Source organism: Ammospiza nelsoni, chromosome 4 (assembly GCF_027579445.1).
Source record: "Ammospiza nelsoni isolate bAmmNel1 chromosome 4, bAmmNel1.pri, whole genome shotgun sequence".
Classification (NCBI taxonomy): domain Eukaryota; kingdom Metazoa; phylum Chordata; class Aves; order Passeriformes; family Passerellidae; genus Ammospiza; species Ammospiza nelsoni.
Genome location: NC_080636.1, coordinates 49833112 through 49848109, shown reverse-complemented (window position 1 = coordinate 49848109; position 14998 = coordinate 49833112). Strand labels below are relative to the sequence as shown.

Sequence of the window (14998 nt, the reverse complement as noted above, 5' to 3'; positions counted from 1 at the left end):
TACATCATACATAGAAAGACCACACAGTGTCTGAAATAAACATCCAGGAAGCAGGGCATCCCTGGGATCTAGCTGGTATTTATCCTGGAGCAGACAGGAAATGTCTCACTGTTTGCTGTTCAGTGTTTGTGTGAGTGCTGGTGCTGCATTTTCTTCCTGGTTACCACTGCAAGGGAAGCCAGGTGCCCTGCGTGGGTAACTGGGGTGCTATAATTCAGGTGTTCCTCCCACCATTCTCTCACCCAGGAATGCTCACTTCAGAGGTGCTCTAGGAGTGAGCCCTGGCCATGGAGAAGAGCATGCAAGGAGGAGGAATGGGTACTGCTGGTCTAGGAACACCTTTGGGAGAAGAAAAGTAGGAAAAAATAATGTTCCATCCCTGCTCCATTTCTGTTTGCATTCAGTCATTGTGGTTAACACACTCTCCCATTCTGGCATTCCAAGTCTGACTAGCAGAAACTCCAGTGCCACTGAATTTCAGCACTACAGCAGGTTTTCCTTCTGACCCATTTATTTGTCCTGACAGGACTGTGCTCAGCAGGAAGGATGCTCTCTATTATGTTATGTGACAGAGTCCAGGAAGAATAAAAACCCACATCAGTGCATTTGTCCTTACCACAGGCAATGGTCCAGTAGACCAAGGAGTCTGGTGCTTGGTAGAGGATTCGATATGGTGCCACTCTGGCACTGGAGTCCAGCACAACATCAAGAGTACCCACAAGGAGACCTGCAGGAGAGGAAATTCTGATGAATACACAGGAGAGGGCTCTGCAGCCCCTCCCCATTCCATTTGACCCTCCACAGCAAAACCCAGATCTACATATTCATCCTCGTGCTTCTTGTCTCAGGCTGTAAAGAGGGAGAATGATTTAACAGGGAAACATCTTCAGCTTAAACAAGACTTCAACTCTTTAATGTACATCAATGCTAGCATAAAGACAGGCAAATTGAAGCAAAGCAGAAGGTAGCTGTGTTACAAATTCATGTTTAAAAGTTATTTTGTTTTCTCCTGTGTTTCATACACTGCTGGAACGCTGAGCAGTAAAAAACCTACCAACTACAAACCCTCCTCCAACACCAACAAGAAGTCCCAGACAATACATCCTATAAGGGTTCAAAACTTGAATGTCAGCTAGGTAAAACTAAAGACTTCCAGCAAAAATAATTCTGCTACTTAACAGCTGATTATTTAGGGTAGGAAGGATTAAAATGCCTTAAGAGTCAAGCTGTTTTTCAGATGAAAGGATACTGAGGAAAGACAAAGCCATACTGTTTTCCAGAAGTAGCACTGAAAATTCTTTGCTACTGAGAGAACCACCAACAATCGCATACCAACAGCTACCAATAATTCCTAACTCTACTTCCAAAATTTCTAGATCCTATTTTTATAATAAACCACACATAAAACAAAACTCTACCCTCCCAAACTCTCTGCAAGAAGAGAGGGTTTTTTACATAGTTTTTTTTAAAACTGCATAAAAGTTTTCCCGTTTTTCACTTCCACAAAGAATTTTCATCTCCCCTGCAGCAATGTCAGATTTAAATTTTCATGTTGAAGTTCTCAGAAAATTGTTTGGGAAAAAAAAAATTTGAAATACATAAACAACAAATGGATGAATTTTCAGAGATTTTTTGTGAAAATATTTATTAGGGCAGAAATTAGAGGTTTTTTTCAAATAGCCAAAATAAACTGCATGAACCAAAAGCATTTTAAAACTCTCCTGTTAGAAGTTCTCTTCTCCTTTCAAGTCTCATGTGTTAAACTTTTACTGTCATAGTTTTATTAGTTCTTCTCTGCTGAAACTGGTATATGCAATACTGCTTCCCTTGCTGTTTCTTCAGATTTGTGCTGTGCATCATAAAGATATAAAAGCAGTACCCTTGTTCCGTCTCAGTAGATCCCTCAAATGTGATCTGAAACTGATACTAAGAAATGCCCCACCTAGCAGTGATTTTGTACTTCTCCCATTCTATCTCTTTTATTTGCATTTTGTTTTATACAGATCTTCTCATGTTGGATCAACTGTAATCTCTTTATGCTCAATGAATTAACATGCACCACTTCTTAATGCAAGAGTTAGGCAAGACATGAGAAACAAGTCTGGGCACATCAGGCCATTGGTAAGGTGTGCTCCAAAGCTATCTGACAATTACAGGACACAAACACAAAACATGACTGTAAAATACCCCAGCGTGCATTTGTCTCACTAGCTTTCATTGCCCCTCATCTCTCTCACATTTTGATTACTGGCTGTACACTGACAAGCTTCCTCTGAACAACTCTCCACCAGCCCTTCTAGATACACCCTGGCTCCGTTCAAACTCGGGAGAATGAGGTAGGTTAAAATGTGCCTTTAATTATTTTTTTCCTCTCCATCTGAGCTTCACAAATGCAGTATGGCCCTGGCCCAGAAAGCACATGTCACTTCAACCAAGGTACAGCACAAAGCCGCCAGTACTGCTCAGCTAAAGTGGGGACCAAGCAGACACTGCACTTTGTTCATTAGCTGGGTTTGCTGCAAATACAGCAGGAATATTTTCTTTTTGCTTTTCAGCTTCACATGACTACTGACAGTAATAAATATGCAACAGGCATGATGTAATATCTAAATAAAGTTGTATGCTGGCCAAATGCAATCTGTTCTGAGATACAGAAACACTGCTCATTCCCTGTATTCTTTAAAAACACGCTTGTTTCTTTCCTCCTGCTGTATTTCCAAATTCATTAGCATATGGGTGGTCCTGCCAAACAATTCTGCCCCTAGTTCTTGGAGTGCTGTAAAACCTGAGATAGGCAGGTAAGACTAGAAAATCAGAATAAACCAACTGACTTGTACAGCAACATTAGGTTCAAAGGAACTTCCCATCCTACTTTCTTCTCCCCTGGATATGGTAGAGAGGAGATGAACATCGCCCTGTGCCAACAAACACTATAAGACAGAGCAATGTATTTAAGAAATATGAAGAGCACTATGAAAAAAAAAAAAAAACCAAACACCAACAAAAGAGAGAAGCCAGCAGGGACTGAAAAAACACATGGCAGGTTGGAAAAGAAAAGAAAACAAAGAATACTCTCCAATGGTGCAGTAAGTAGGAGTTGTTCAGGGGCTTTTCAGTAAACAAATTGAAAAAATAACCATGTAGCGAGGTCAAAGGAAGAAATCTGACAGAACTCCAGAACATCACAGGGAAATTCAAATCCGCACTTAGCAAGCTAACTGCAACTGACAGTTTATCAGTAACATTTACTTGTATCATGCAATAGCTGTTCTGACAGATGATATGTGTGATATTAAAAAAAAGCATGTGTTTTTATCACATGAAAACTCGTGCAATCATGCAGCTGGGCCTGCCTGCTCTCCTTCATGAACTGTTCTATTCCTTTTTGTGTTGTTAGATCAGTGTTGGTTGCTTTGGGTTTGGGTATTTGTTGTTTGTTGGGTTTTTTTGCAATGCAGACATGTGATGCAACTAGAATGAAATCACAGCAGTTCATACTGATAATCTGTTTGAGGATTTTCTACATGAAGTAGAAATGAAAATTTTAAAAAAATTAAGAGAATTTTAATACTGTTCATTAGCTCATGAATTCTTCACGTAGCAAGTACCTTTTCAGACATGATTAGGTAACTGAGTTTCTATAGAAACAGAACAGGCAACCAAGAATCATATTCCTTATATCAGACTGGCCCTTGGGCAAGAGCCAGTGAATTACCCAGGCATCAAATCGCATGACTATACTGACTGCAAATTTTTTCCCATTATTTCATCAGGTTTCTGACTGCATAATGAACTAAGGGGAGAAATTTCCAATGTAAGAATACTAGATCTACAAGCCCTTGTTGAAGCAAGAGGTTTTCATGAGACAAGTTTTATTTAAAGCACACGGTGTAATTTGTAGGATTAGCATCTGGCTAATTGATGGGAGCCCCAGTCCTAAAGGCACTCACAGAATCACAGAATCACAGAATTTTCAAGACTGGAAGAGACCTATAAGATCATCTAGTCCAGCCGATGTTCTAACTGTTCAGCTAGATCATGGCAGCAAGTGCCACATCCAGTCTTTTTTTAAATTCTTCAAGGGATGATGCCTCTACCACCTCACTGGGTAAGTAACCATGAGGGGACAAACAGTCCCCTCACACACATGCCAAATTTCCAGAGCAACCATACCTATACATGGGGCAGGAGGGGAAAAGGGAGGCATAATGCCTTCACTTTGCTTGATACAACTTTTCAATAAAGTCAGGTTCCTCTTTTGCAATCTTGAATTCTAAAGTGAAGGTCCAGAAGATTGATCAGTATTCTCTTTCTTTTCTGTAAAACACAGGCATTAGCAGAGGAAAAATAATGATATGTAGTATTTGGAAGCAGGGAATACAAAGCCACAGTTGGCTGAGGGCCTGGGCAATTGCTCTTGCATCATGTTACTGGAAGGACATACAATGCACCAGAGGGAATTACTGGAAGAGAGGTTCAGTTACCCAATGCACTTTGTGCAGAAGGAAGAAATCACACTGCATTTTACTTACCTGACCACATTCAGTGGTGGCTCATATTTAGTCAGAAGCTGGAGGGGGAGCCTATAACCCTTGCAGAAAGTACAGATTAGTCGTTTATATTCATTAATTAATGTATGATGTGCTCTACTTGCATCCTTCCAACCACAACCAATTTTCAACCTGTTGTTTTTGCTACAAGGGATTAAGACCACATGAAGCCTGACCTCCTCCATAACACAGACCCCCTTCACAAATCATTCCTATCTCACCAAAGGGCATTTTTCAGAAAGACAGGTCATCTTGGTTTGAAAACTAAGCCAACAGCTTCAGCCAGACGAGATTCTTCCAAGCACCACTGCAGTCCTTGCTCCTCAGAGACCAGTATTCAGATGACTTACAGTCCAGACTGATTACAAACTACCCACAAACAGCAATGAAATCAGGTGATCACCTGCAGAACCAACCTGGTACACTTTAAGCATGCACACCTCAGAGTACATGACTCAAACACCTGCCCTAAGTCGCAATATCTGTGACTAGTTGGATATTCATGACACAGATATTTGCCGCAGGAATATTTCTCTCTTTCTTTTCTTTCATAATAACTTGCAAATGTCTTTGTAAAACATCAATTACCTGTGTTTTTAAAGGAAAAGCAAGTTTATGCAGTGTACACATGAACAAACTCTTTATTAGCAAAGGATTTTCTTATGACAAACAGTAACCCTCTTCCACAGAAAGCCACATTGTCATTAAAACCACAAAGACTGAGTAGTCTTTATCACCCTTCTACAGTCCCCCTCACAGCAGTATTATAATTGAGAGCTTTTGTGTTTTACCTGCTCAAATTAAATTGGATTACATATTCAAAAGTAAGGATCTGGATTATATATTACCTCTAGTGTACCTTATTAAAACACTGATGCCAATGAATTATAATAAATAATGGCACTTCAAAGCTTAAGAACTACCAGCAGCCTTGGCTGTCTTGCACAGCAAGCACCAAAAAGCTTGGGATAGTAACAGACAGTGGTGCTTCCTAGCAATTTCAAACCTCAGAGTAGAGGTGCTTTCAGCACACACCAGGGAGCTGTGACACATCCATTCAGTGACACAGGCAACATGTGTCACCCTTTGCCTCGAGCTGAAGGATGCCCTGGTGCCACTGACTGCTGGGCCCTCCCTTCCCCAGTTTGCCAGAGTGCAAAATGTGTGTTATTCACATGGCTCTTCACAGGGACAAGAGCCCTGCCCTGTCTCATCCTCCTTCCAGGTGCACATGAATCCACACCTCAAAATACCTTTTGTTTGGAGATCTTTATCTCAAAATGTATAAACAAAGAGCACACATGTTTTTAGCATTAAGAGTAAACAGAAAATAATACCCTGCAAAAGAGCTGAGATATAATACAGGTGACTCTCAGAGCCAGGCTCATGAGCTGTCACTCAAAGAGTCTCATGGATGTCAGCAGCCTGTTTGTGAAGGAGCCCAACAGCACAACCAGGAAAACTGGGAATGTCACATGTGTCACAAGCAGGACCTTTTCAAAACAGGCACTGTGACATTCCAACACTGAATCAAACACATACTGCTTAAAAGGCCCTCAGTATTTAAAGCATGCTGATGACTCGTCTTTCCAGCAAAGTAAGATGGACACATAATGAGCTCTGCTCATAAACCTGAAACACCCACGGCACCTCTTCAGATTGTAGATGTCAGCTGATCTTTAAGAAAGCTCTAATCAATAGGGTTGATTTAAATCTTATTTACACCCTGAGCATTCAGTTTTATATTGATTTAATGGACAATGAATAAACTCTTCCTAAAATTGGAGTGTTGCTTCCTAAGCTATAAAAACAAGAACTCCTAACAACACATAACTGAAGCATAAAGCACTAGGTATTGTTTTTCATACTAAGGATAATGAATCCTCACTCTTCCACTCTTTCTCAAGGCAGTTTATGTTATTAGCTCTCTCATTTTTTATTACAGGATGAGATCATCCCATTACTTGTCTGTCAAAACTCGACCTAGAGCAACAGCCTGAACTCCATGGGCAATACTATGGACAAATCCTTTTCAAAGGGAGGGTCAATGCTACTTGATTTAATTTCACAGGAATGCCTATATAAATTGAAAATATTACAGACCACACAAAAATAACCGAGTCTTAAACTTCCACTACTGGCAATAATACCCACAACATTGCCCTTAAAACTTCATGAAGGGCTACACTTTTTTAACAGGTGTTCATTCATATAAATCAAGGTCAAATGACCTCTGAAGACTTACTTTCTAACTGTCTTCCCATGTGCCCTATATGGGCATCTCATGTAGCATCAAGAAAACAAAATTCTTCCTCTGGACTTACAACAATTAATATTCTTTAATGAAATAATAAATTAATAATTATATATATTTCTTAAATAATTAAGAAGGAATTCATAGGATTGGTTAAGTTTTCCCCGATGCCTGCCTTTGCTGCTCTCTTTTCTGACCAACATAGTTCTATAGATTTGTCCAGCCACCCTTTTATTTGCACAGGAGTTTTCAAACATGTTCAGTGAGACTGCTTCTGAGGAAGAATTGTCACTCTACTGACATTTAGTGAGAAAAGCAGCAAAACCAGTAGTTACCTTCTCTGTCTTCAAGCTGATGAACACAAATGAGAGAAGACTGAAAAACTAACCACCAATACTTAAAGAAAAAGCTTGGGAAGGGCTGGTGTGATATCTGGCCTGATTACCAAGAGATAAAGCAGCAAGAAACAATAAAGCTTTCGTCCACCCTTCAAGTTTAACAATTGTGATTGAATCAGCTTATCTCCAAATGTGTTAATTTAAAAGCTATCAGCTGTACTTGTTAAGGTGTCCAAACAACTCATGACCAACCCTGTAAAAAATCTGTATCTTAACTTGAACCTAAATCTGGTTGGGTTTAGACTTTCAGCTTTTTCAACATTTTGTAACTTCTGCTAAACTGGAGCTCACAGAAAGAGATGAGCACTGACAGGACATGCCACAGTTACAAGTATGTGAAGGCTTACAGCACTGAGAAAACTGGTATTTTGACAAAACCCCAAACAACTTATCTCACACTACTGAAAAAAATTTATACTACATATCAATCACACCAGACTTTATGAAATTAAGGGAAAATGGTGAGAAAAATATAGATGAAGTTATCAAATGCCTTCCAGGTGTGATATAAACAATTACTCGTAAGTTTGTAAAAAACACTTAGGAAAAGCATAATCAAGTATCAAAACAGCAGAGAAGTCACTGAACTTCACTCACAACTAATTATTTTAAAGTATCCCATTTTGTCACAGGAGCATAAGCAAATTTAATAAATTTCATCCAACAGGAAAATTTAAATCTGAATCTGCACCAACATAAGATTCAGATAAACTGTGTAAGATGAAAGAATAAATCAAGTAAGTATGAGCAAATTAAGAAAAAACAACAACAACAAAACAGAAAAAACCTCCAAACATCACTCCTAACCTAAGAAAAATTACTGTAAACTGAATCTAGTTTGAGGACTGAAGGGGGCACAGTAAACTCAGCTTGAACTCAAAGGAGCAGACCTGAAGCATGTTGAAATACAAGCTAAATCTGAAAAGAAGCAATAGCTTCAGAAATAGAGAATTTTAAATTTTCACAGTTCTGATTGGACACCTGCAGATAAATCAGATTTCAATAGCTATCACAGGAGGCACTTTACCAGGGAAATGAGCAATGCTGAATGGAAGATCCCAATAACTCTGGCTGATAAAATACTGGAAAAAACAGAGGGGAAGAACAAGACAGATTATGAGGAAAGAACAATAAAATCCAAAACATTAAAAATGTACTGGTGAAATCAAGATTACTGCTGTGGTAGAAATTCAAACACCCCTACCTGGAAACTTCAGGGGAAAAAAAAAAAATCACAAATCCAGCATAGAAAACACAACCTTTCTTTTGGAAAGAAAACAAATGGGAAGATTTGGAAGAAGCCCTCTAGAACCTAAGATCACCTAAGCACCAGATTTAAAGTCAAAACGCAAATGTAATTTCTGAATATCAACATTGATCAGGATGCAGTAATGGAAATATGGAAACTGATGTGAAGAAGTGCTACATCTACCCCTTTCAGTGAAGGACCAAAGAACAATAACAAAAACCCTGTAAGCAATACAAACTCTGGTATAATGCAGAAAATCAGTCAGTGGCCTAGACTGACTGGTTACTATCTTGTGATCCTGTGCAACACTTCCAACACAGTTTCCTACAGAGATCTCAGGAAAAGGAGCAGGCCACCCTGGAATTCCACGTGTCAAACAGTAACATGATTTCAAGGGCAAAGATGGCAAAAGGCAGCTCAGCTCAGCAGCCTGGAGAGGCCACACTGCTCACAGTGTCGGAGGTAAATTACTGTGCAAGGAAAGTCTTTGACCAAGAAATATTAGAGGGAGAAGCAAAGCTACATCTCAGGCACTGGAGATGTTGTCTCTAGTGCCAACAGAAGAGCTGGAGATGCAGAGAAGTATTAGGCAGGAAGTGAGGAACCAGGAAAAGCATCTGGGAATTCAACAGAATGACTGTGAGTCAGTGTGGGGAATCAAACACCAACTCAGCCCTAGACATCTGCAGGTTCCTTGAAGTGGAAATGGACTGGTGTGGGGAAGCAAACACACCCACAGCAGAGCCTAAGGAGCAGCTCAGAGAATCAGAGCAGATTCGATGTACTGAGAAAGGAAAGCAGAGCAAGAGAGACCAGCTTCCACTCTGTGTGCCAAAACAATCACAGAAAGCTGCTGGATAGGCGGACCACCCTTACCCATTATGCTAACTGCATCCATTCTGATAAACACTGTATTTCAAGTATCAGAGAGCACATGCTTTGTACTCATGCAAGTCTGACATGCAAAACCCCAACTGCTTGAGTCAACAAAGGCAGAAAGTGACAACTTTGTTAAAACATGGACCATACTTTGTTCAGGCAGATGATCAACTGGCCAAAAGCTTTTCTGAGTCTTAAGCATAAACAAGTTTTCAAGTAATCTCTTCCTCAACTCTCTGAACTGAGAGGCTGTGCGCAAGACAGAATCTCAGCTCCAAATGTGAAATACTAATTGTGCTGTCCAGCCAGGCTGCAGAAAAGCTTTTCAATTTAGAACACTGTCACAGCATTAAAAATTATATTAGATCTGACATTGATATGTCATATCAGCCAGCCGAGCTCAGAACCTCTCCTTTTTGCCTTTCCAGTGTGGAAATTAAATGACAACTCCTTTTGCAAAAATATTTGGGGAGAAGTAGTATTTCATCAGATCCTTTTATCACCAGAAGTCAGCACATTTCCATCTGCTCTCTTCTGCTGAAACATTTGAATCATTCTTGGCAACATGGCATGGACTTACAGCTCCTCCTGCATCTCTCACACAGGCACTGTCCCAGCTGTAAGTACAGATACCCTGCCTGCAAAGGAATTCACTTCTAAAACAGTTCTTGCTAAGAACAACTTACTTCCCTTGGGATTCAGAGATCTCACAATAACATTTAAACAAAGTCACTTGGAATTTAACCTCTGCTTCACACACACTGGTGTACACAGGCAAAAGGAGCACAGCAGCCACCAGCTGACTGTACCACACCTCAGGGTCTCCTCCTGTAAGCTCCAAGTGAATTCATTGCTCTGCCACCCATTACCAGGTGCAATAATTCCTTACTGTAATGTCTTGAAGTAGTCTGGCAAACGTTATCACAGTATAGCAGAAAGAAGAGGCATTTTTAAACCTATTCGTTGCATCTGAATGCAAGATATACTTAACACATTACCTTTTAGTTGTTTAAAAGGTTTATGGCATGTTCAAGATCTTTACATCCATAAAGTAATACTGTCCCAGAGGGCACAGTGCCCAAATGATGGCGGAGATCTGGGTCTGTGTTCTGTCCAAATGCCTCTGCTACAGATTGCACACAACAACAGATGATGCAGGCTGCTGTGGAAATAAATACACCACATTCCTCTGAAGAAGGAATTATGTCATACAGGCCAAAGGACCTGGCTGCCCAGAGAAGCAAGAAGAATATGAGGAAAGAAAATACTTTTTTCCCTGTTGGTGAACTAAAGGAAGATGAAACTCCTGACCATGGCATTATGTGGAAGGCATGAAACAATTTAATTACAGAAAAAGCTCATCAACCATCAAATACCTTTAAAGCAGAAAAGTACATTTTTTGGTCTTGTCCTGAAAGATTAATGCAGTGATGCAAGATAATGTGAGTTTGCAGAACAGCTATGAAAATCCAATTTAAAATCCAATTTAAAATCCTTTCTATTTTATCCTTGTTAAAAAGGAAAATAAAATCCAAACAGCCCTTCAATTAAGGCACAATTACGAAGAAAAGCCCCACTGATGTGACCAGTAATGACAGTGACACAATAACTTAAATGGGTCCAGACCCTGATTCAGTATAAAAATGGATCCACACTGCTTATGAGGAAAGCTCTATCTCTGAAGTAAACCACTGATCTAATGCACCTTGTTAGCAGAGATTACTGCTATGGACTCACTAATCAGCGCTGCCCTGACACATTAAGAGGTCACCATCATTCTCCTAGCTTGTTACAATACAATACAGCTGAGAAAAGGTCTCCAATGTCCAAACAGGTATTTAAATAAGAGTTTCTCTGTTCAACTGCTGCATAAACCAAGTCCAAGAGGAGAACACCAGATTTTCCACCCCTTCCCCCAAAGTGACTGACAGTCCTTTTCCTGCAAAGCACTGAGGCACTCAGAGTGGATCCAGGAGAACAGAGAACTCCAGCACTGTTGTTCTGCTCCAACACAAAGCCAACAGGAAGCACTTGCACCCACCCCCAAGGCTACATAAAATACTTGGCCTTAGACTGACACACCAAAAGAAGTTTGCCACATTCACAGATGGAGAGAGGGGCAGTACACTTAGCCCTGATCAGTTTGGTGATGACAGCTTCATGGCAAACCCAGATTTGAGGGCAATGCCAGAGAATCAATGCTTTTTGTCGTCTAGCCACTGCTTAAGTTACATGGTGCAGCCATCTAATGCCATCTTACCCACAGTCCCATCAATCTGAAAGTCAATTCTCACTCTACAATTCAAGACAAATGACTTCAAGAGTCAATAATGAGGGAGTGTAAGTCAGCAAAAATTAGATCACACAAAAAAAGGACAGCTGTATTTACATCCTCTCTTGCAAATATGAATTAAGATCATCCCTAGCACAGTTAAAAATCTTGTATACAATATTTCTAGTCAACTTCAAGGACATGTAAGTTAGTTTCCCACAGAGCAACTAAGCTAAATTTTATACCATATTCATGGGTGGCTAACTTATTAGATTATATCTGACCAAATTTCAGTATTATGTCACTAATAAAGGAGAAAAAAAATGCAACCTACCACACCCAAAGTACTTTTGACCAGGTAAACTCCACCCTTGTCACAAGGTCAGTGTCATCTAGGGAGCTTCCAAAGGGTCATCCTAAATGCTGTAATTACTACAAATTATGTATGTTGTTTACTATGTTCATTCTTTATCTCAGAATCAGCTAGATCCTTCAATACCTTGCTTTTAATCAGTCTTTCCTACCAAGAGCAACCCACTGGCTTTCTCCACCTTCCTTGTCCCTTTACTGGCAGAACAGCTGTTAACAGAACCAGCAGAAAACTCCAGCATTTCCATGAAAAAAAAAATAAATTAAACCTAAGTTGCACTTATTACTGTGCCTGTCACATTGGCAGTGGCTTGGAGATTACATCCATCCCTCCCTTGCTCTCCCACCTTCTGTGTGTCACAAACCCTTGTCTTTTCAGCACAAGGTCTGGTAAGTTCCCATAGGTTCCTTTAAACCCTGCTGACTCTAACAAATGAGTTAGTTACAGGGGTTTGATTCGTTATGGTTTTGGCAACACACTGGAAAAAGCTACAACTTCTTACCAGCCCTTTTCTGGTAGAAACAAACAAAACCCCTGGAAATTGACTCGTGGCTACCACCTCAATGCCACAGCAGCTGCAATTCCAGGCACTAAAAAGAGCTAAGAGTAAGAGCATTGACAGCCCATTTCAAAATATATGGAGAATTTCGCCTTCTAAATAATACTCATATCCGGACTATACAGACTTCATTCACATACTAAAATAATGGATACAGCACTCAAATATTTAAATTCCAAAAGGCAGAAACAAATAACTATTTCTCTGTTCTGAGCTTCTAACAAACGCTGCAGGCTTATTCTGGCCTCCACAGAGAAATAAAAAAAGAGTGCACATTTATGAATCCTACTTCCACACAAGGACAAGATCTTCCAGAAGTCTATTCTCCATCTGTAAAGAGGTATCACCAATCAGACTATTACACATCCAGCTGCAAGAACACTTGGGTATGCATGCACTGTGCAAGCAGGTTGAAGAACAGAACCCCAAACTCTCAACCTGTCTCCACAATAACTGAGAAATGACTGGAAAACTGATGGCTCTCTAAAACCATCTCTAACTCAAAGATAACAAAGTCAGAAAGGTAGAAGAATGTCTTTTCAGACCTTATGAGGCCAGGGGGCAATCCATGAAAGGAGAGCCTGAAAACAAATTTTCAGTAAGCAAAGCAAGGATGAACTTTTGAGGCAAAACACTTTTTTTTATATGGGTTTGTCAATCCTGTCCACACTTCAAAGGACTGTTAAAAAATGTAGAAATGTACGGCCAATGTGGAGTGGCTGCTGGTCATTTCCCACACAGGAACAAGGCAGTATAGCAACACACAACACTGCCTGGAGGCCTCAGCAGTCTGAAATGAAAACACACTTCACAGCAGTGCCTTAGCTTACATTATGAACTGTTTACAAGTCCGTAGAGCATTGAAGGTCTGAAGAAACACTTAATCTCACAGTAAACACGTACAGAACCTTGAACCAAACACAGATGCAGTCCGTATGTTTATTTTGCTTAGCCTGAAGTACTAATCATCATGGAAGTGCGCACAGAAGGAAGCACAGTGTGCAGGTTTCAGGAGAAGCAGCTTCATTATTCTGTACCAATTCAAGAAGTACCAGAGGAAACACCATTGGGTTCTGCATCTCCAATCTCATATATCTCATATATCTCTCTGCGTTGCCTAAGAAAGGGTGGAAAACCTCGATGAACATACATGCACAGTATTATTAAGACCTAGATGAGTATGACCCAAACGTCTCCAGCTGCCAGCAATCGGAAACAAAGCATTTGGGCAACATACTTCACAAGGACATCTGCAAAATACGGACAAGGCGAAGCAAATCTATTTCCTTCGTAAATTTCTGAATTACAACACCGCCTCTTTTTACGGAACGCGTGCTAAAGGTTCGGCAAGGAAATTCTCCCAGAGCGTGCGGCAGTCCCACCCTGATGCACGGAGCCGTGGGTCACCGGTGCGCTCCCACACCGAATGCGCGTGGGAACCGCGGCGCATTCCCGGGCTGGGGCGGGCGGTGGGACCGGGGAGAGCCGCGCCCCGGCCCCCGAGGGACCCCGGCTCTGAGGGACCCCGGCCCTGAGGGACCCCGCACCCGGGAGCCGCCGAGGGCCCCGCCCGGCCCCGCCGCCGCCGCCCCTACCCGCCAGTCCCCCGCCGCCGCCATCGCCGCCGTGGCCCTTCCTCCTCTGCAGGATGAAGTAGGGGTTGGCCCGCTCCGTCACCCACAGCGCGTTGGCCAGCAGCACCTCCTCGGGGTTCACCCACATGCTCCCGGCGCGGACAAAAGCAGGCCCGGCGGGCTGGGGGCTGGCTCACGCACGCACCGCCTGCACCGGGCGCCACCATGCCCGGCCGCCGCGGCACCGGCGGACACCGGGCGGAGGCAGCAGCCGCATGGCCCCCGCCGCCTACCCGCGTTCCACCGGCCGCGGAGGGGCGGCTGCAGCGGCCGGGGGCGGCGGCAGCTCCCGCCGCAGCGGTGACATCAACGCCGGCCCGGCCCCTCCGCGCTGCCTCTCGCCCAACACCCGCGGGACCGGCGCGCACCCGCGCCGTGCGCGCCGCCGATCGCTCCTCCCGCCCCGCACCTGGGCACGGGCACGGCGGCGGCGGCGGCGGGGCCGCGCCCGGCATCGCTCCGCGGGGACGCTGAGGGCCGGAGCCGCGCACCGAGAGCCGCCCTGCCCGGAGCGCACACGGTGAGCCCGAACCGGCAAGGCGCTCCCCCCGGAGAGCCAAACGCGTCCTGGGCACATCCAAAGCACGGCAGGTGAGGGAGGGGATGCTGCCCCTCTGCTCCGGCGAGACCCCGCCTGCTAAAGTCGGGGGTAATTTCTGGGAACCTCAAGAGCCCTAGAACAAAGCATACTCAAAGGGAACACTAGTGTGTATAGATAACACATTTTCTGCCCTTGTAGCTCCGAATGCCATTTGGTTTCCAAGTTGTCAGGAAAGGACTGTACACGTTGACCTCCCTCCCTTGAGGTATAAAATTGTTACTTTCCGATCAGA

At 42.6% G+C, this 14998-nt stretch overlaps 1 protein-coding gene across 3 annotated transcripts in view; it reads right to left on the bottom strand.

Moving 5' to 3' along the window:
* TBC1D9 (TBC1 domain family member 9) overlaps window positions 1-14388 on the bottom strand; it is a 44206-nt gene extending 29818 nt beyond the window's left edge. For 2 of the 3 annotated variants that reach the window (XM_059470667.1, XM_059470668.1), the window contains exons 1-2: window positions 14127-14388; window positions 617-727 (exon numbers count right to left, since the gene is read on the bottom strand). In XM_059470667.1, the coding sequence (XP_059326650.1) occupies window positions 617-727; window positions 14127-14253 (238 nt within the window). In that variant the 5' untranslated portion in view covers window positions 14254-14388. Of the gene's footprint in view, window positions 1-616; window positions 728-4173; window positions 4296-14126 lie in introns of those variants that run through there. The other variant, XM_059470669.1, reaches the window with a different exon arrangement.
* Window positions 14389-14998: the final 610 nt, after the last annotated feature.